Source organism: Mauremys reevesii, linkage group 10 (assembly GCF_016161935.1).
Source record: "Mauremys reevesii isolate NIE-2019 linkage group 10, ASM1616193v1, whole genome shotgun sequence".
In the NCBI taxonomy this organism is placed as follows: Eukaryota; Metazoa; Chordata; order Testudines; family Geoemydidae; genus Mauremys; species Mauremys reevesii.
Window position 1 is genome coordinate 35,899,484 of NC_052632.1, and position 15,314 is coordinate 35,914,797.

Consider the following 15,314-nt stretch of genomic DNA (forward strand, 5'->3'; position numbering starts at 1 on the left):
GTGCGGACTGTCCAGCGCTTGGTGCCGAGGGCGGAGGAGTAAGAGCTGCCTCCATCAGGAGCTGCTTGAGACGAAAGTCCCGCTCCTTCTTCGTCCTCGGCTTAAAGGCCTTGCAGATCCGGCACTTATCGGCGAGATGGGATTCCCCGAGGCACTTAAGACAGCAGTCATGGGGATCTCCCGTTGGCATCGGCTTGTGGCAGGCCGAGCATGGTTTGAAGCCCGGTGAACCGGGCATGGGCCCCGGTACCGGGTGCGGGAAAGGGGCTAATCCCCGAACCCCTCTTAACTATATACACTAACTATATTATAAAACAAGTAAATTAACTACAATTATATAATTTTTAACTATATACACAAGAATTAACGAGAGAACTACGAGTAGCTAGGGAAGTGGAGATCAGCTAAGCCGCGCTCCACTGTTCCAATGACCAACACGGGCGGTAAGAAGGAACTGAAGGGCCATTGGGTCAGCAGGGGTATATATCCGGCGCCACTCTAGGGGGCAACCCAGCCGACCCACCGAGTGTTGCTAGGGTAAAAATCTTCCAACGAACGTGCACGCGGTGCGCGCACACCTAATTGGAATCGATATGAGCAAGCACTCGAAGAAGAACCTCCTAAAGAGATGCCTTTTCAAATTCAGAACCTATTTTATATCAAGTTAGCATTGACATTCTTACTTTCTAGCTTCTCATTCTGTGTTAATAAATAAAGGTAGTTGGGAGTAATAATTATATTTTGCCCTTCTGTAGTACCATCACTCTGAGAAGCTCAATTTGCTTTATAAGCATTAATGAATTTAGGCTCACAATACCCATGTGAGGTAAGAAAAATCATAATTTTCATTTTAAACTTGGGGAAATTGAGTTACAGATGTTCAGTTGCTCAAGGTCACATAGGAAGTCTATGGCAGAGCAACAAATAGAACATAGGTTTCCTGGCTCCCAGTCATCCTCATATTAGAGCACATCTTATCAGATGAGCATTATCATCTCATTAGCAGTGGAGGAGTGTGCACCCAAAGGCAGGGTGAGTAAATCTCCTATATGAATCGCAAACATGATAAAATAACACAACCCCTTTTATTAGGTAAGATAACTGTTCATTTGCATATTGTGAGGGGGCAAGGCCAGATGGCTACAGTAAAGTAGTAAGGAACAGGTATGTTAGCCCCAGGCTAACCAAATCCCTAGTACCATGGTAACCAAATGGCAGTTGCTCCAGGTTAATCAAGACACCTGGGGACAATTAAGGTCTTTCTAGAAGACAGTGGAGATAGCTACATTGATTGGGCCACCTGAAGCCAATCAAGGTCTGGCTGGAACTAGTTAAAAGCCTCCCAGTTAGTCAGTGAGATTCGGGTGTGAGGAGCTGGGAGCAACAGGCGCAAGGAGCTGAGAGTGTACTGCTGGAGGATTGAGGAATACAAGCATCATCAGACACCAGGAGGAAGGTCCTGTGGTGAGGATAAAGAAGGTGTTTGGAGGAGGCCATGGGGAAGTAGCCTAGGGAGTTGTAGCTGTCATGCAGCTGTTACAGGAGGCACTATAGACAGCTGCGATCCACAGGGCCCTGGGCTGGAACCCGGAGTAGAGGGCGGGCCCGGGTTCCCCCCAAACCTCCCAACTCCTGAGCAGACACAGGAGGAGTTGACCCAGATGGTGGGTTCCACCAGAGGGGAAGATCATTGAGGTGAGCATATCCGCCAATAAGCACAGGACCCACCAAGATAGAGGAGGAACTTTGTCACAATATGAAATAAGTACCTGGATGTTTTTCTGACCAGGGCTATGGAATGGAGTATTCAACGAAAAGAGCTAACTCTTTCTTCACTGAAATACAGCACTAACCAATCAACATTCCTCAGTTCCATTCATTTTTAATATATCACAGAAGGCCACACCAATGGCAAGATAGGGTTTCAGAATGGCTGGTGAGAATGTAAGGGTTTGTAAGGGAATGGAAAGGTATGCTAATTAAGAATATATATAAATAAAATTCACAGACAGCCATATATATATATAAACCTTTGAAATTACTCCTGATTAAAAATGAGAATTTGGTGACTCTGCATGCAAATGAACGTAAAGGTGCTACTACTGAAGGCTTCCAAGAGCCTGCCTGCAGTCTTTATATTAAAAACACAGCTGTTTATACCATTCTTATGTCAATACATAATAGGTATGCTAAACAGCTAGTAAGAGAGTTGGTGGCTTTTAAAAATTGTCCCAGATGTACAACGAACAGGGGATCCAGCTAAAGGTTAATTATGCCATTGACAACAGTGGCACTTTAAAGAAAGAAGGGCCAGTAGCTGCAGATCATTACTGTACATGGATTAGCCATTGCAAACAGCATAATTAGCTATACTATAATACGCAGGGTTTTATTATTAATATTACTGATGTCTGGGACAACCGTTTTTGAAACCTCCTTCTTACCTTGACTGCATAATTGTTGAGGGGATCTTTTGCATAAGAAGCTGGGTAGTAAACTGCATCACCTGCTTCACAGCATGGCCTGTCACTGGTTAGCCTGAAGTCTGACCAGCTGTCCACCCCAAATCGCAGCTGGTCTTTCTGTCCAGCCATGAAAAGATCTTCGCATTTGTAAGCTAACTTCTTCAGTGAATCAGTATGAAGGCTTCTGATTTTGCCTACCACCTCCTCTCGGTTCTCAATTCCTCGATAAAGTGCTTGCCTCTGTGGCTTCTGTATATTCTTGCTCTGCTTAGTCTGAGAGATGTATCTCCCAGACAGAGACTCCATGCTGTTGGAACACCTATCCTTAATACTGGCAGTGGTTAGGCTGGAAATGCTGTTGGCTGTTGAGTTGGTTGCTTTTCCTTTTTCTAAAGGCCTGTCCAAGGAATCTCCTGACTCATTGTCCAGTGCCTTGAGTTCTGAGCTGACTGAAGAGCAGGCACTACTTGCTTCCCAGTTGGTGTCAATGTCGTATGTAGGGTTGGCCACAACACAGAGATTATTCTCCAGGGTCTGCTTCTGGAGTTCTTTGGGGATCGGCTCTGTGTTGGCTCTCAAAATGGTTTTCTTTGGCAGTGGAGGTGGTGTTGGCTGTAAGCTGTTAGTTGCTTCTTGGTCTGCTATTCCTCCAAAGGCAATGGCATCATCTAAAGCTCCCTTTGGCTGCCGGGGCTGCTTTGGAGGTATCATGGCTGCCCGAGACTGACCTGTGTAATAAAAAACAAACCCAAAAGCTTTAGAACCCTTTGGATTTACTGTGACTGCATATTCACACTTCACAAAGAAGTGTAAGTGGGCAACTGAGACAATAGCTGGATGATGTAGATGACCACAATCTCCTCAAATCCAAGTCTGACAAAAAGTGAAGGTGTGAGGCTGGTGCTTTAAGGGACAAAAACTAACGTGACTAAACCAGCACCAGATGTATACCAGTGCTTCTCAAGCTATCTGATGGCAGGGACCGGCACATTTTTTTTTCCAGTGTGCCAGGGACCGGTGCAATATTATTATCCTATTCAACGCTCTTATGAGGAAACTCGCCGTGGACTGGACGGTCCGCAGACCACCACTTTGAGAAGCACTGATGTATACTATCATATAAAGAATACCTTGACTTGTTTAACTGGGCCTGTGCATAAAACAGGTTTCAGTGCTAGCATCTTACATTTCATGAGCTTACTTAGAACATGAAAGAGAATGCAAATCAGAAGTATGGCCTGTCAAGCCTAGCATTCTAGCTGAATTCCAATCTGAGTAATTACATTCTGTCTCCCTTAATTCCCCCTGCGGGCAGCTGATTACAGTATTCTTCCTCATTTCTTGTTTTAAACTGTTAAGTACTTTGGAGTGGGTGCTTCTGTATTTCACCCCAGAGGTGTCTACATTTTACTGGTGGATGGAGTGATCCCTCTTTGTATATACTCATGGTAATTTGTAAAACACTTTGGGATCATCTGATCTGAGAGGTGCTACATACATTCAAAATATTATAAAACATAAACCAGGAAACCTGCAAGAAAAATAGCACACTATAGATATCTAGGCAATGATATCAGAGATAATCAAGTTTGTCTCTGCAAATTCATTAGTAACTTCATAACAAATAGAAGAGTAAGAGCCTAAGTCTGCTATCATTTAATTGAGAAGATTTTCCCCACTCATTTCAGTAAAAGCAGGACTGGGTTCTGGGACTTCAGAAATATACAAGCTTACTTCCCTTCTTTCCACCCACCCAGCCCCCAATATCAGAGAGTAATAGAAATAGTAACTATCTCTGACACCCCTTTCCCTTGCTTATTTGACAGTGGCTGCTGTGTTGGCAGTATTACATGCATAGACATCCCGATGTAGAACCAGTCAAGAGATTGCAAGCTGCAGTTTTGGATACACAAAAACCCTGAATTTCCACTGAGAGCCTGATTACACACAAACATTTTATGTGCTTCCTGAGAGGATAAAACTTCCTGTAATGTGTTTTGGGTGGATTTTAGAGAAGGCAATTATGAATCCTTCAAAATGGGAGGGGGGGGGGGAAACAGGATGAGTGACAGTCGTACTCCTCTGTGAGGCAACCGCTCCTTATATAAAAATAAAATGATGCATTTTTTTCATTTCTAATGAATCAACTGCTATTTTGAGAGGAGTTTATTTTGTAAATTTTCTACCACATCTGTGGGGATCATTGACCATAATGATAAGGTAGGAAGCCAATTTCCACAAATGCAATGGAGCAAGCACGGAATGAACTCTATCTAGTTCAGCAAGTGAGCATTTCTATCTAGAAGGGAATAACAAGTTAAGAGATAATGAAACTACCTGATTGTTGGATAAGATTGGGGTGCCCCACTGAAGGTCTCTAAATTAGAAATGGGCCTGGACTGGAACCCATAGTCCGAACATTCCAGAACTATGTGTAGGTTATACTTCAGATTTGAACCTCCTTACTTGGGCTCATACTTAATACAAATGTATTATGGAACCTTTTGCAAGGGAATATTTTCCTCCTGCAGATTTTAAAATACATTAATAACAGCTGTGTTTATGTAACAGAATCCACGATTAACCCCCACTCTGCAGGCCAAGATGCACTATCAACTGGAATATTGGGCCACACTGCTGATAAGATCTTTTAATTAAGAAGATTGAGGAGGTTTGTATTCCTTGGGACTGTGAAAGGCAATGGAAGTTCAGAAGGAGTAAAACACTGTATTTGGAGTTCTTTTTGATAATTTCCTCATGATAATACTGAGAGAGGTACTGAGTTGTGAGTAGGAAGAAACTGTACAATTTACGTCCACAGACGGTAGACTAGCTCTGTTTGGCATGATCTTCAGGAAAGGCCACATGTGGCTGCTCTCTCAGGTTATTTTAGCTCCCACAAAATAAAAATGTCCAAAGACAGGAGGCAGTGGAGGATCCAGGTAATAGCCCAGCAGTACAGGAAGTAGATGAGAAGGTTAGTCTTGGCAAGGGCTGCAAAAAGAAGAGACACAGTTCACAGCCAGGGTCATAAAAATATTTGGATGGGTCCCCAAAGCACAAATTCAAGTGAGCTCCCCTTTCCCCCTTAAACAACCTGGAAGTGCCTTCCTTTCCACTTCTTACCCCTTTTTTCTCATCCACCCAAATGTCAATCTTAACTTACATCAGCATCTCTTTATATTCCCCCTTACAAAATCTGTGGCTATGCACCTCTCCTTAAGTCTCCCTCAATGCCTGTTGACAAAGTCTACACCCTCTTTCTACACCCTGCCTCCAAGTTCATCTGTCCATTTCCTGATTCCTATGCTCTTCCACAGTATAGCTCCTTACTTACTACATCTGCTGGTGGTTGGTGAAAGAGACCATTGCTGCTTGTCTGCTACCACTTCAGCATGCAGTCTCCTAATGTATGTTGCTTTCATGGCTAGCTAAACCAGAGGCTGCAAAAGGAACTTGGGGAGTAACAGGAAGACATATTAGAATGAGATGCACATGCAAGCCGCAGCAGGAGCCCCTGCAGTGAGGGTAAGCTATATGACTGCTCTCCCTGCTGCTCTACTCCCTGTTTGCAGTTTCTCCTCCATCCTCCACAGGCTAATCAGATGGGAAGGAGGTTGGCCCTTGGAACCTGACTCTTCCCGCTGTAATAGTTATGGCTCCTGCACAGCTACTTGGAATCATGGGCATCAAAGTACCACTGGGGCATTTATATGGGATTTATGCTCCTTTCTTTGTCTTCCAGCAGCAGAACATCTGCAAGAAGGCTGATGATAGCCCACTCATTTATCTGGTGCAGAAGGGAGATGTCTGCTGGCAATGATGGAACCCATCAGAACACTTTACATACAAGTCCAAAAACAGTTACTGTACACCTATTTCAGATCCAATTTAAACCACTGCCTCGTATTCCCAGTCCATGGAAATGAATCTATAAGATCTGTCATGCCAGAATATAGTTTCTTTCCCACACGGACAAGTTTTTCCTAGTGAAATTCATCCGTCTGGATTAAGTGTTTGAAAAGCTTCATATCTGTGCTGTTTTTATGCTGAGCTCTTAACCCTGTTCATTCTTCTCATGACTCTAGGGCCAAATCTTCTAGCTCAGCTTTCCAAAGGCTTGTTGCAACATTGCATGCCCCACATTTTTATGTCACAGAGTCTCTCTGAGGAAGAAAAATGTTTGTCTTTTAAATCCTGCCCCTCTCTCTGTGTAAAGAAAAAAAGTTCTTTTAAACAGAGGTTAGTGGCAGAACAAACGTTTCTCCTTCTTGCCTATCACCTCTCCCCAGCTTTCTTAACATCCTTCACTTCACTGCCTCCTGCACAGGCTCTTCAATATTACAGAATACAGTCTGAACTTTACCCTTGGAGGCAGATGAAGAGGAGGAACTACCACTTAAAAAGTCCTTAAAAGGCTTCCAAACTATGCAAGAGGAAAGAAGTTAAGTCTATAATAGTTTTCTCAACTGAATACAGATGACAGCTTTAAGGATAGCTTTAAGGAATAGTGCAGTGCCATCACATCTTACATTTGAGACCCTTACAGTGCTTTTTGAACATTCATGCATTAACCCTCACAACATCCTTCTGAGGTCATCACTAGGAACATCACTAAGGAGCTTTAAAATGTCTGTAATTTTTTCTTCTCCAAGATACTCATTTATTCTTCATACCTTGATTTGAAATCTTCTCTTGAATTAGCTTTGAATCACAGTAATGTAGGGCTGGAAGGGACCTTGAGAAATCATCAAGTCCAGCCCCCCACACTGAAGTAGGACCAAGTAGACCATCCCTGACAGGTGTTTGTCCAACCTGTGCTTAAAAACCTTCAATGATGGTGATTTTACAATCTCCCTTGGAAGCCTATTCTAAGGTTTAACTAATCTTATAGTAGAAAGTTTTTCTTAATATCTAACCTAAATCTCCCTTGCTGAAAATTAAGCCTATGCCTTCTTGTCCCATTACATGTGTTTCTAAGGGGACACTATTGATGGGAGGCAGTGAATTCATGTTTCTGAGGGACATGCAACTAACACGCCACCTACCATAAACTCCATCTTCATTCTATTCTCTATTTCTAAATCTTCTCTTAGCAAATAACATGCACTAATTTTATTTATATTAATACGGCTGCAACATGATACCTTTCTTTTCTGTTATTCCTGTTCAGCAGCGTCCACTGTCAAGTAGTTTGAGATACTATATATAAATAGCAGCAAAGAGTCCTGTGGCACCTTATAGACTAACAGACGTATTGGAGCATGAGCTTTCATGGGTGAATACCCACTTCGTTGGCTACCCCTTTGATACTATATATAAATAAAGTGCTATAAAAAATAATAGGAAATTTTGACTGTAGTTCAGAGAATCCCTCCTTCAAACCAAGGCTTTGTACAAATTCCTGAAATTGGTCACATATTTGGATCATTAGCTAATGCGTGGAAAAATGTCTGATGTGGCCTCAAATATCATTCTGTGCACAGACATATTTCTGAGATCCCTGTTTGCCTGCAAGAAGTAACCTTTATTATTCCAGTATGAGAATAAGGACAAGCCCTTCAGGCCTTCCGCCCCACTACTTTGTCCCATTCTCATAATAATCTGCATCTCATGCTCCTTTATTCTTTTAAGTCTTGTTCTAATTATATGTCATTACTATCTTGGTCTAAAGAGAAAATGCTTTATGGAAAGACACTGGAATTCAAAACTACACTGAAAGTGTTAATTTTATCCTAATTTTTGTTATTCCAGGGGATGGATAGGCTATTGCTATTCTTATTAACGCTGACATTTCTTATTTTTCATTGTAGTGACCACAACAGCATCATAGATCTCCCAGAGCAGTAATGTAGGCAGGTGAACTGGATACATAGAGGTAAAACGCCTGAGATACATGAAGTCCACAAACAAGCATAAGTGGTAAAACCATTCCTGAACATGAAGAGGGGGATGAAAAGGAACTCAAACTGGATGTTCCAGTTTGAAGAGGAGAAAATAAAGTCTGCTTTTTTGAAAGAGTCTTGGCAGGTTCATTCAAGAGGACAAGGAACTGATGCTGGACTATTTCCAGAATAAGAAGGAAATGAAATTTGAGGACCAACAGTTTCAAAGAAAAATCTTCAATACGTACATAAAGGTCTCAGTAAAAGGAGACAGCAAAGCTAACCTGACAACTGGCCTCTGCACCTATGCCTGTACCACATGCTCTCCACAACATGGTTAATTAATCAAGACAATTCTACTACCTGGACTACCACTAAGTCTCCAACTTATTCATATCCATTCCCCAAACATTCCACCCTTTCAGTCCCCCAAAGAAAGGAAAATTAACATCCAGGAGATGTACTTTATGTCCCGATGCAATATTATCCCCCTTTTGCCCTGGATTTTATAAATATGCTCCCTTGGCTTGGATATTGCAGCTGGTCTGCATGTATGTATTTGTATCATAAAGTAGATTCTGGAAAAGATTCTCTGTGTAATTAGCAGATTAGTTGGACTGATCTTTAATATCAATACAACAATAATTGACTCCTTGATACACTCTGACTATAACGAATACAAATTACTAACAAACCATGAGAAAAACACATAACTATCAACAATATAATCAGTCCTTTCACAAAAGCATAGTAGCAGTTGCTGATAAATGCCCGGTCAATGCATCCATGCTACTACACTGTGAAACTACTCCACATACAAATTAAGTGAATTAGATAATTACACAATAATTAATAAAGAGAAATCCACCACCAAAATAGTAATAAATGATTTCTAGCTAAAGGAAAAGTAACATTTAGTAACCGATATGCATGATATATCCCCAGTTCCTCACCATCAATTTGGGAGAGGTTGCACAGAGCTGTTCTATATATGGGCAGAATGTGCCAATATAAGTAACAGCTATGAGCAAGTTGGATCAAGTCAATTTTCCCACGTACACACAGTCAAACACAGAGAGATAACAGATTATAAAGTCAAAAATCACTATGAAGTCAGATAGTCTAGTCTGACCTCCCGCATAACACAGGCCACAGGACTCCCCTGAATTAATTCTTGTTTGAACCGGAGCATATCTTTTAGAAAAAACATCCAATCTTGATTTTAAAATTTCCAGTGATGGGGAATCCAACACTAACCTTTGCAAATTATTCCAGTGGTTAATTACCCGCACAGTGAGGTGACAAGTAGGAAGGGTATGGGGGCGTCAAATGCTCCCACCAAGATTGGCCTGCTTGGGGCAAGAGGCAGAGGTAGGGTTGCCAACTGTCTAAGCACACAAACCCATACACCCTTGGCCCGCCCCTTCCCCAATGCTCCGCCCCTTCCCCAATGCTCCGCCCCTTCTCAGAAGCCCTGCCCCGCTCACTCCATCCCCCGTCCCTCCATTGCTCGCTCTTCCCCCCCCTCACTCTCTTTCACCGGGCTGGGGCAAGGGGTGGTGGTGAAAGCTCTGGGAGGGAGTTTGGGTGCTAAAGGGGGCTTGGGTTTGGGGTGTGGGATGCAAGCTGTGGGAGGGAGCTCAGGGCTAGGGCAGGGGGTTTGGGTGTGGGAGGGGGTTTGGGGTGCTGGCTTAGGACTGGGGGTTCGGAGTGCAGTCTCCGGCCAGGCGGTGCTTACCTCGGGTGGCTCCCGGTCGGCAGCACAGCAGGACTAAGGCAGGCTCCCTGCCCACCCTGGCCCTGGCGCTCTCGGCACATCCCTTCAGCCCTAGGTGGGAGGGCAGGGGGCTCCGTGTGCTGCCCCTGCCTGGAAGCATTGTCCCCACAGCTCCCATTAGCCATAGCTCCTGGCCAATGGGAGCTGTGGAGTCGGCGCTCTGGGCAAAGGCAGTGTGAGCTGCAGGGATGTGCCAGCTGCTTCCAGGAGTGGCGCGGGACCAGGTCAGGCAGGGAGCCTGCTTTAGCCCTGCTGCGCCGCCAGACTTTTAGCACCTAAAATCTCCCGGTTTGGCTTCAGTAGCCTCCGGGAGATAGAGCCAGATTCTGGGAGACTCCTGGCGAAACTGGGAGGGCTGGCAACCCTAGGCAGAGGGGCTCATCCTTCTCGCCCTGCATCTACTCCCCAGCACATTTGGCTGCTCTCCCTGGCAGCTAGGAGGAAGAGTGGGATGGAGCCACTTCTGCTTGAGAGAGCCTGGCTGGGAGGCAGCAGTGGCCCGCTCCCTGCCCGGACTTGGCTTCCAGAGACAGGGGCCAAGCTTGCCAGGAGAGTGGGGAGCCTCTGGATCGCTCAGCCTGTCCACAGCAGCTGTAGCTGAGATCAGAATCTGGCTCCTATTTTTTTTTCTTTTTTTTTAACGCTTAGGTAACAAACAATGAAACAAAACTCCTTTTTTTTTTTCAATTAAACAAATTCAATTTTTGGAGTATACCAGGCAGGTACTAATCTAGAGTTTAAACCCTGAGAGATAGGTATTTATTTAAATGGAAGAGCTATACTAACCCTACCACAACTATGATAACATAATAAGTCAAAATTATTTATGTATTTACTATGATCTACAGTACAAACATTCCATTGTAAATCTGAACTAGAGAAATAAAACTGTAGGTGCACGTTTCAGTGAAGAAGACACTAAGTCAAATCAAAGTATATCATTTTTTCCCTCTTCCCACTCACACAAGTACAATTTATTGACTGCATAAAATAAATAACATTTGTCATTTCCCTGTGGTGAAACCTAAAAAGAAAGAGGAATTATTTATAAAACCTCCTAGCCTGGCCCTCACTTGATCAGTACTAGAAGGAGTGAGTGAGTGAACAAACCAGCAAAGAAAAGTTGCACTGGAGCCAGAGAATTCCATGCCATTTATGGCAGCATTGCTTTTTACAACTTAGGCTTGCCAGACCAAGCCTAAGGTTAGCTATTAACTCCTTCACATCTGGAAACCTAACTTAGGTGACTGAAAATCTGAGAGAAACCCAAGAAAAAAAATACTGTCTACTCCAAATAAAAGCCAAGGGATACCATTTTACATAACTTTATACTGGGGTATTAGTGTTTGGGAAATATACTGGCAAAACAACAGACTGATTGAACTGAAATTCTATCACCACATTTCAGATGAGTCTATCACCTCTTTACTATTACTATTATCATTATTTAGTATTTGTATTACCGTAGTACCTCAGAGCCCTAGTCATGGACTAGGATCCCATTGCTTTAGGCACCCAACAAACACACAACAAAAAGACAGTTCTTCTGCAAAGAGCTTACAATCTAAGTATATTAGACCAGGGATAGGTAGACAGACAGACAGATAGGGGAGTACATGGAAACAATGGGTCAATATTGCCAGCATGATAGGCAGGGATCTCAGCACATGAATAGCATAGCCATTGTCAAGTGTTTTGTAGACATCACAGATAAGGAGAGTTTTAAGGAGGATTCTGAAGAAGGAGAATGAGTAGTTTTTCAGATGTTTACGGGGAACACCTCCTCAATGTGAAGGGCAGTATGGGAGAAAGAAAAAGTGCTTGTCTGAAAATTTAACAAGTGGGCAATGGAGGCTGTCATCATGGGCCGATCAGAAGTGAGCATGGATTGTGAATAAGAGATGATATGCAGGGTGGGGACTGATTGTGAAGGATCTTGAAAGTGAATACAAGCAACTCATGTTTGATGTGATGGAGAGGGGGAACCACTGGAGAGATGCAGAGAGCTGCTCTTGCCTCCCTGAGCTGTCAAGGGAGAGTTCCTCAGGGAAAAAAGGATTAAGCATCCTGTGACTTACTGAAGAAAGAATCATGAGGCATGTTTGTTCTAAAATCTGAGGCCTGGTCTACATTAAAAAATTAAGTCAGCTTAACTATGTCGCTCTGGGATGTGAAAAATCCACACTCCGAGTGGCATAGTTAAGCTGATCTAACCCTGAGTGTAGACAGCACTAGGTTAACAGAAGAATTCATCCATCAACCTAGCTATCGCCTCTTGGGGAGGTGAATTACCTATGGGATGGGAAAACCCTTCCTATTGGCATACATAGTGTCTACACTGCAACGCTACAGCGGCGCAGTTACGTCGCTGTAGCATTTTAAATGCAGATGTACCCTGTAATAACTGTCATCAGCATTAAAACCTTTCATGAGAAACTTAAGCTGAAATGTATCAAATGGCTCAGGAGGAAATTCTTGCTGTCACTATTTTAAAGGCATTTTTAATATAAGTAGTCCTTCAATGGAATGAAACCTAAAGGCTGAATGGAAGCTGTCACATAAGCAGCCACTGGCAATGAGTGGTATTTCACACCTTGAGGGATTTAAAATTGCCATACCTGATCATAGGACATCCTGATCATTGGACATGGCTAAAATATGGCTAGGTCCTATCCACACTACAAATAGATCTATAGTATAGACATGTTAGTGAACCAGATCCACGGACTTGGCTATCTTTGTAGTGCAGCTGTGCCCTAATTTATTAAAAAAAAAAACAAAAAAAAAAACCAAACCCCACATGCTTAAAACCACAACTAGCCATCATGCCTTTGAACAATTCCATAGGAGAACCCAAACTTTGAGTTTCCTCCTCTCAGCCGGAGCATTTTGTTACATTAGTAATAAATAAATATATATTAAGAGTTACATTATGCCTTTCATCTTCAAAGTGATTTATAAACAATAACTAAGTAATGCTTCATTTGTGGAACTGAGTTAGCTAGTTGTCTGCTATTTAGCCAACAACAAGCACATTACTTTCATTACTTCAAAACTTAGGCCTTGATCATGCAAACACATGTCGACATGCTTAACATTACACTTAGGAGCAGCCCCATTGCAGGCAGTCAGTCTCATCATATGCAAAAAGTTAAACGTGCTTAAATGTCTGCAGGACTGGGGCCTTAATGAAAATCTTTCAGTATTTTGATTAGTATCACATGTTTTTAAAAATAAAGGAAATATGAAATAGGTGGTTTTTGATTATTTTTGTTTTACTAGGAAATTTATATGCTCATCTCTCTATTTTCACAGTACTTTTAAGTAAAAATCCTTAAAAAAAAATCTATTGTGCCTATAATATTGGTGTCACTTGTTGATAATGAATTATTTAACTTCCTTCCTTTGGCCTCTCAGAAAAACTTGCACAAAAACCCAAACAGCTACAGCTCTTTAATATGGGACAGGAATTCATTGATGGCTGCATGTGTGATGCAGCATGTTCTTCAGAACATACATCTTTTCAATTGGTCTGCAAGATTAAAAGTAAATCACTAACATTTTTAGAATAAAATTCAATTATATTGTTATTTACAAAGATGCTTCAAAATATGCCAGGAATCATCATCTAGATTGTAAAAGAAAAAGTCCTACATTTCACTGAGGATATCAGGAAAAATATTTTAGTCTAATAATTGTTCTAAAAGAGTTAAATAATCTATACAGTAGTTATTTCAAAACTTTTCACTGGTAAAATGGCTTTGAAAATATAAGAATGTGGAAAAATTGTGGCTCTCTCAAAAGGCATCTCTTACACAAGACATTTAATACAGATAACCCAAAGGCTATTTTTTGTAATTTTACAAATATTCCCCCTCTCCTCAGTTTTAAATAATTTCTTGAAAGCTTAGAAATGAAATTCTTACTGAATTTTGAATAAATCTTTACTTCATCACTGGCTTTCTTCTGCAGGTTGCTCATAAAGCATGATACAATAGCATCTTTTTTCAACAAAGAACTGTAAACTGATATTTAAAGAGTAGGTGAAGTTTGGGGTCAGTTTCTCCTTAAGAATGCAAAATTTTCAAAAGGGTATCAGGTGATCTAAGACAGTGCTTCTCAAGCTATCTGATGTGGCGGACTGGCAATTTTCCCCCCCTAATGGTGCCATATTATTATCCTATTTGATGCTCTTATGAGGAAACTCGCTGCGATGGCTCGCGGACTGGCACTGGTCCACGGATCACCACTTTGAGAAGCACTGATCTAAGAGACAATAGCCCTCACATCAAGATAAGCCATCTAAGTGGGATGGAGGCTGAAGTTTGTCTTGTAAACGCACTTACCTAAATTGCTGTATGTAGCACTGCAAGGGCTCAAGTCAGAAGAATCTGAAGTTTCCTCCTTTTCTTCCTCCTCTTGTGGGACATGGGGAGTTGACACTGGTATGACGGAGGCATTGCCACCAATGTCCTGCTTCACAAACACAGCTCTTGGAATCTGAGGAGACAAATCTTCCACCGTGGTCTCATCTGGCACTTGACTGAAACAAACAAACAAAATTCACCTGGTGGCCAAAGCTACCTGCCATATGTTATCAGTGTCGAAGAAAAACTCAGTTCTCACTTTTTGTTTGGATGCAGCAGAAACAAATACTTTATTATAATACTCTAGTGATCACAAGAGGGAGAGAGAGGAGGGAGCTTTGCCCCTGTCCTGTCCTGGATCTCTCTCTCCCTTAGTAAAATCATATAAAATCTTTTTTATTTTTCTAGCAGAAGCATGGTTATACTTGCACAGTAAAAAAGTAAAAATTTGTTTTTTTTTTATACATAAGCCTATTCGTTATCTTATATGCAAATACTAGAACAGAAACAAAAAAGAAAACAAAATTCAAGGAACGACTTTTTTCACATCACTCTGCACACCAGCAGGGTAACATAACATACTCTGCTGCTAATTAGCTACACATAACATTAAGATCCTCTTCTTCTAATTAATTATTTGGCCTCCTGCATCAGTAAAACACTAGGTTTGGAATAATACAATGCCTTTGGGTAAAAGGCAAAGAACTGGGAAATGGAAACAGAAATGTGTCCCTTTCACCTCTCCAAATTTTTTACAATGACTTTCTATCAAGTTGTTTTTCCTTTCTCTTCAGTAAAGTGCATACACTTTTTACTATAG

At 41.9% G+C, this 15,314-nt stretch overlaps 1 protein-coding gene and 1 long non-coding RNA gene across 20 annotated transcripts in view; one reads left to right on the forward strand and one right to left on the reverse strand.

Moving 5' to 3' along the window:
* Positions 1 to 15,314, reverse strand: part of PEAK1 (pseudopodium enriched atypical kinase 1) — a 261,455-nt gene that overhangs the window by 39,597 nt on the left and 206,544 nt on the right. For all 19 annotated transcript variants that reach the window (XM_039493412.1, XM_039493411.1, XM_039493409.1 and 16 more), the window contains 2 exons: positions 14,474 to 14,670; positions 2,445 to 3,193 (listed from right to left, as the gene is read on the reverse strand). In XM_039493412.1, the coding sequence (XP_039349346.1) occupies positions 2,445 to 3,193; positions 14,474 to 14,670 (946 nt within the window). The remainder of the gene's footprint in view (positions 1 to 2,444; positions 3,194 to 14,473; positions 14,671 to 15,314) is intronic.
* Positions 1,422 to 9,194, forward strand: LOC120374135. Its single transcript, XR_005585894.1, has 3 exons — positions 1,422 to 1,464; positions 5,037 to 5,136; positions 8,279 to 9,194. It is a non-coding gene; the product is annotated as an uncharacterized LOC120374135 (long non-coding RNA).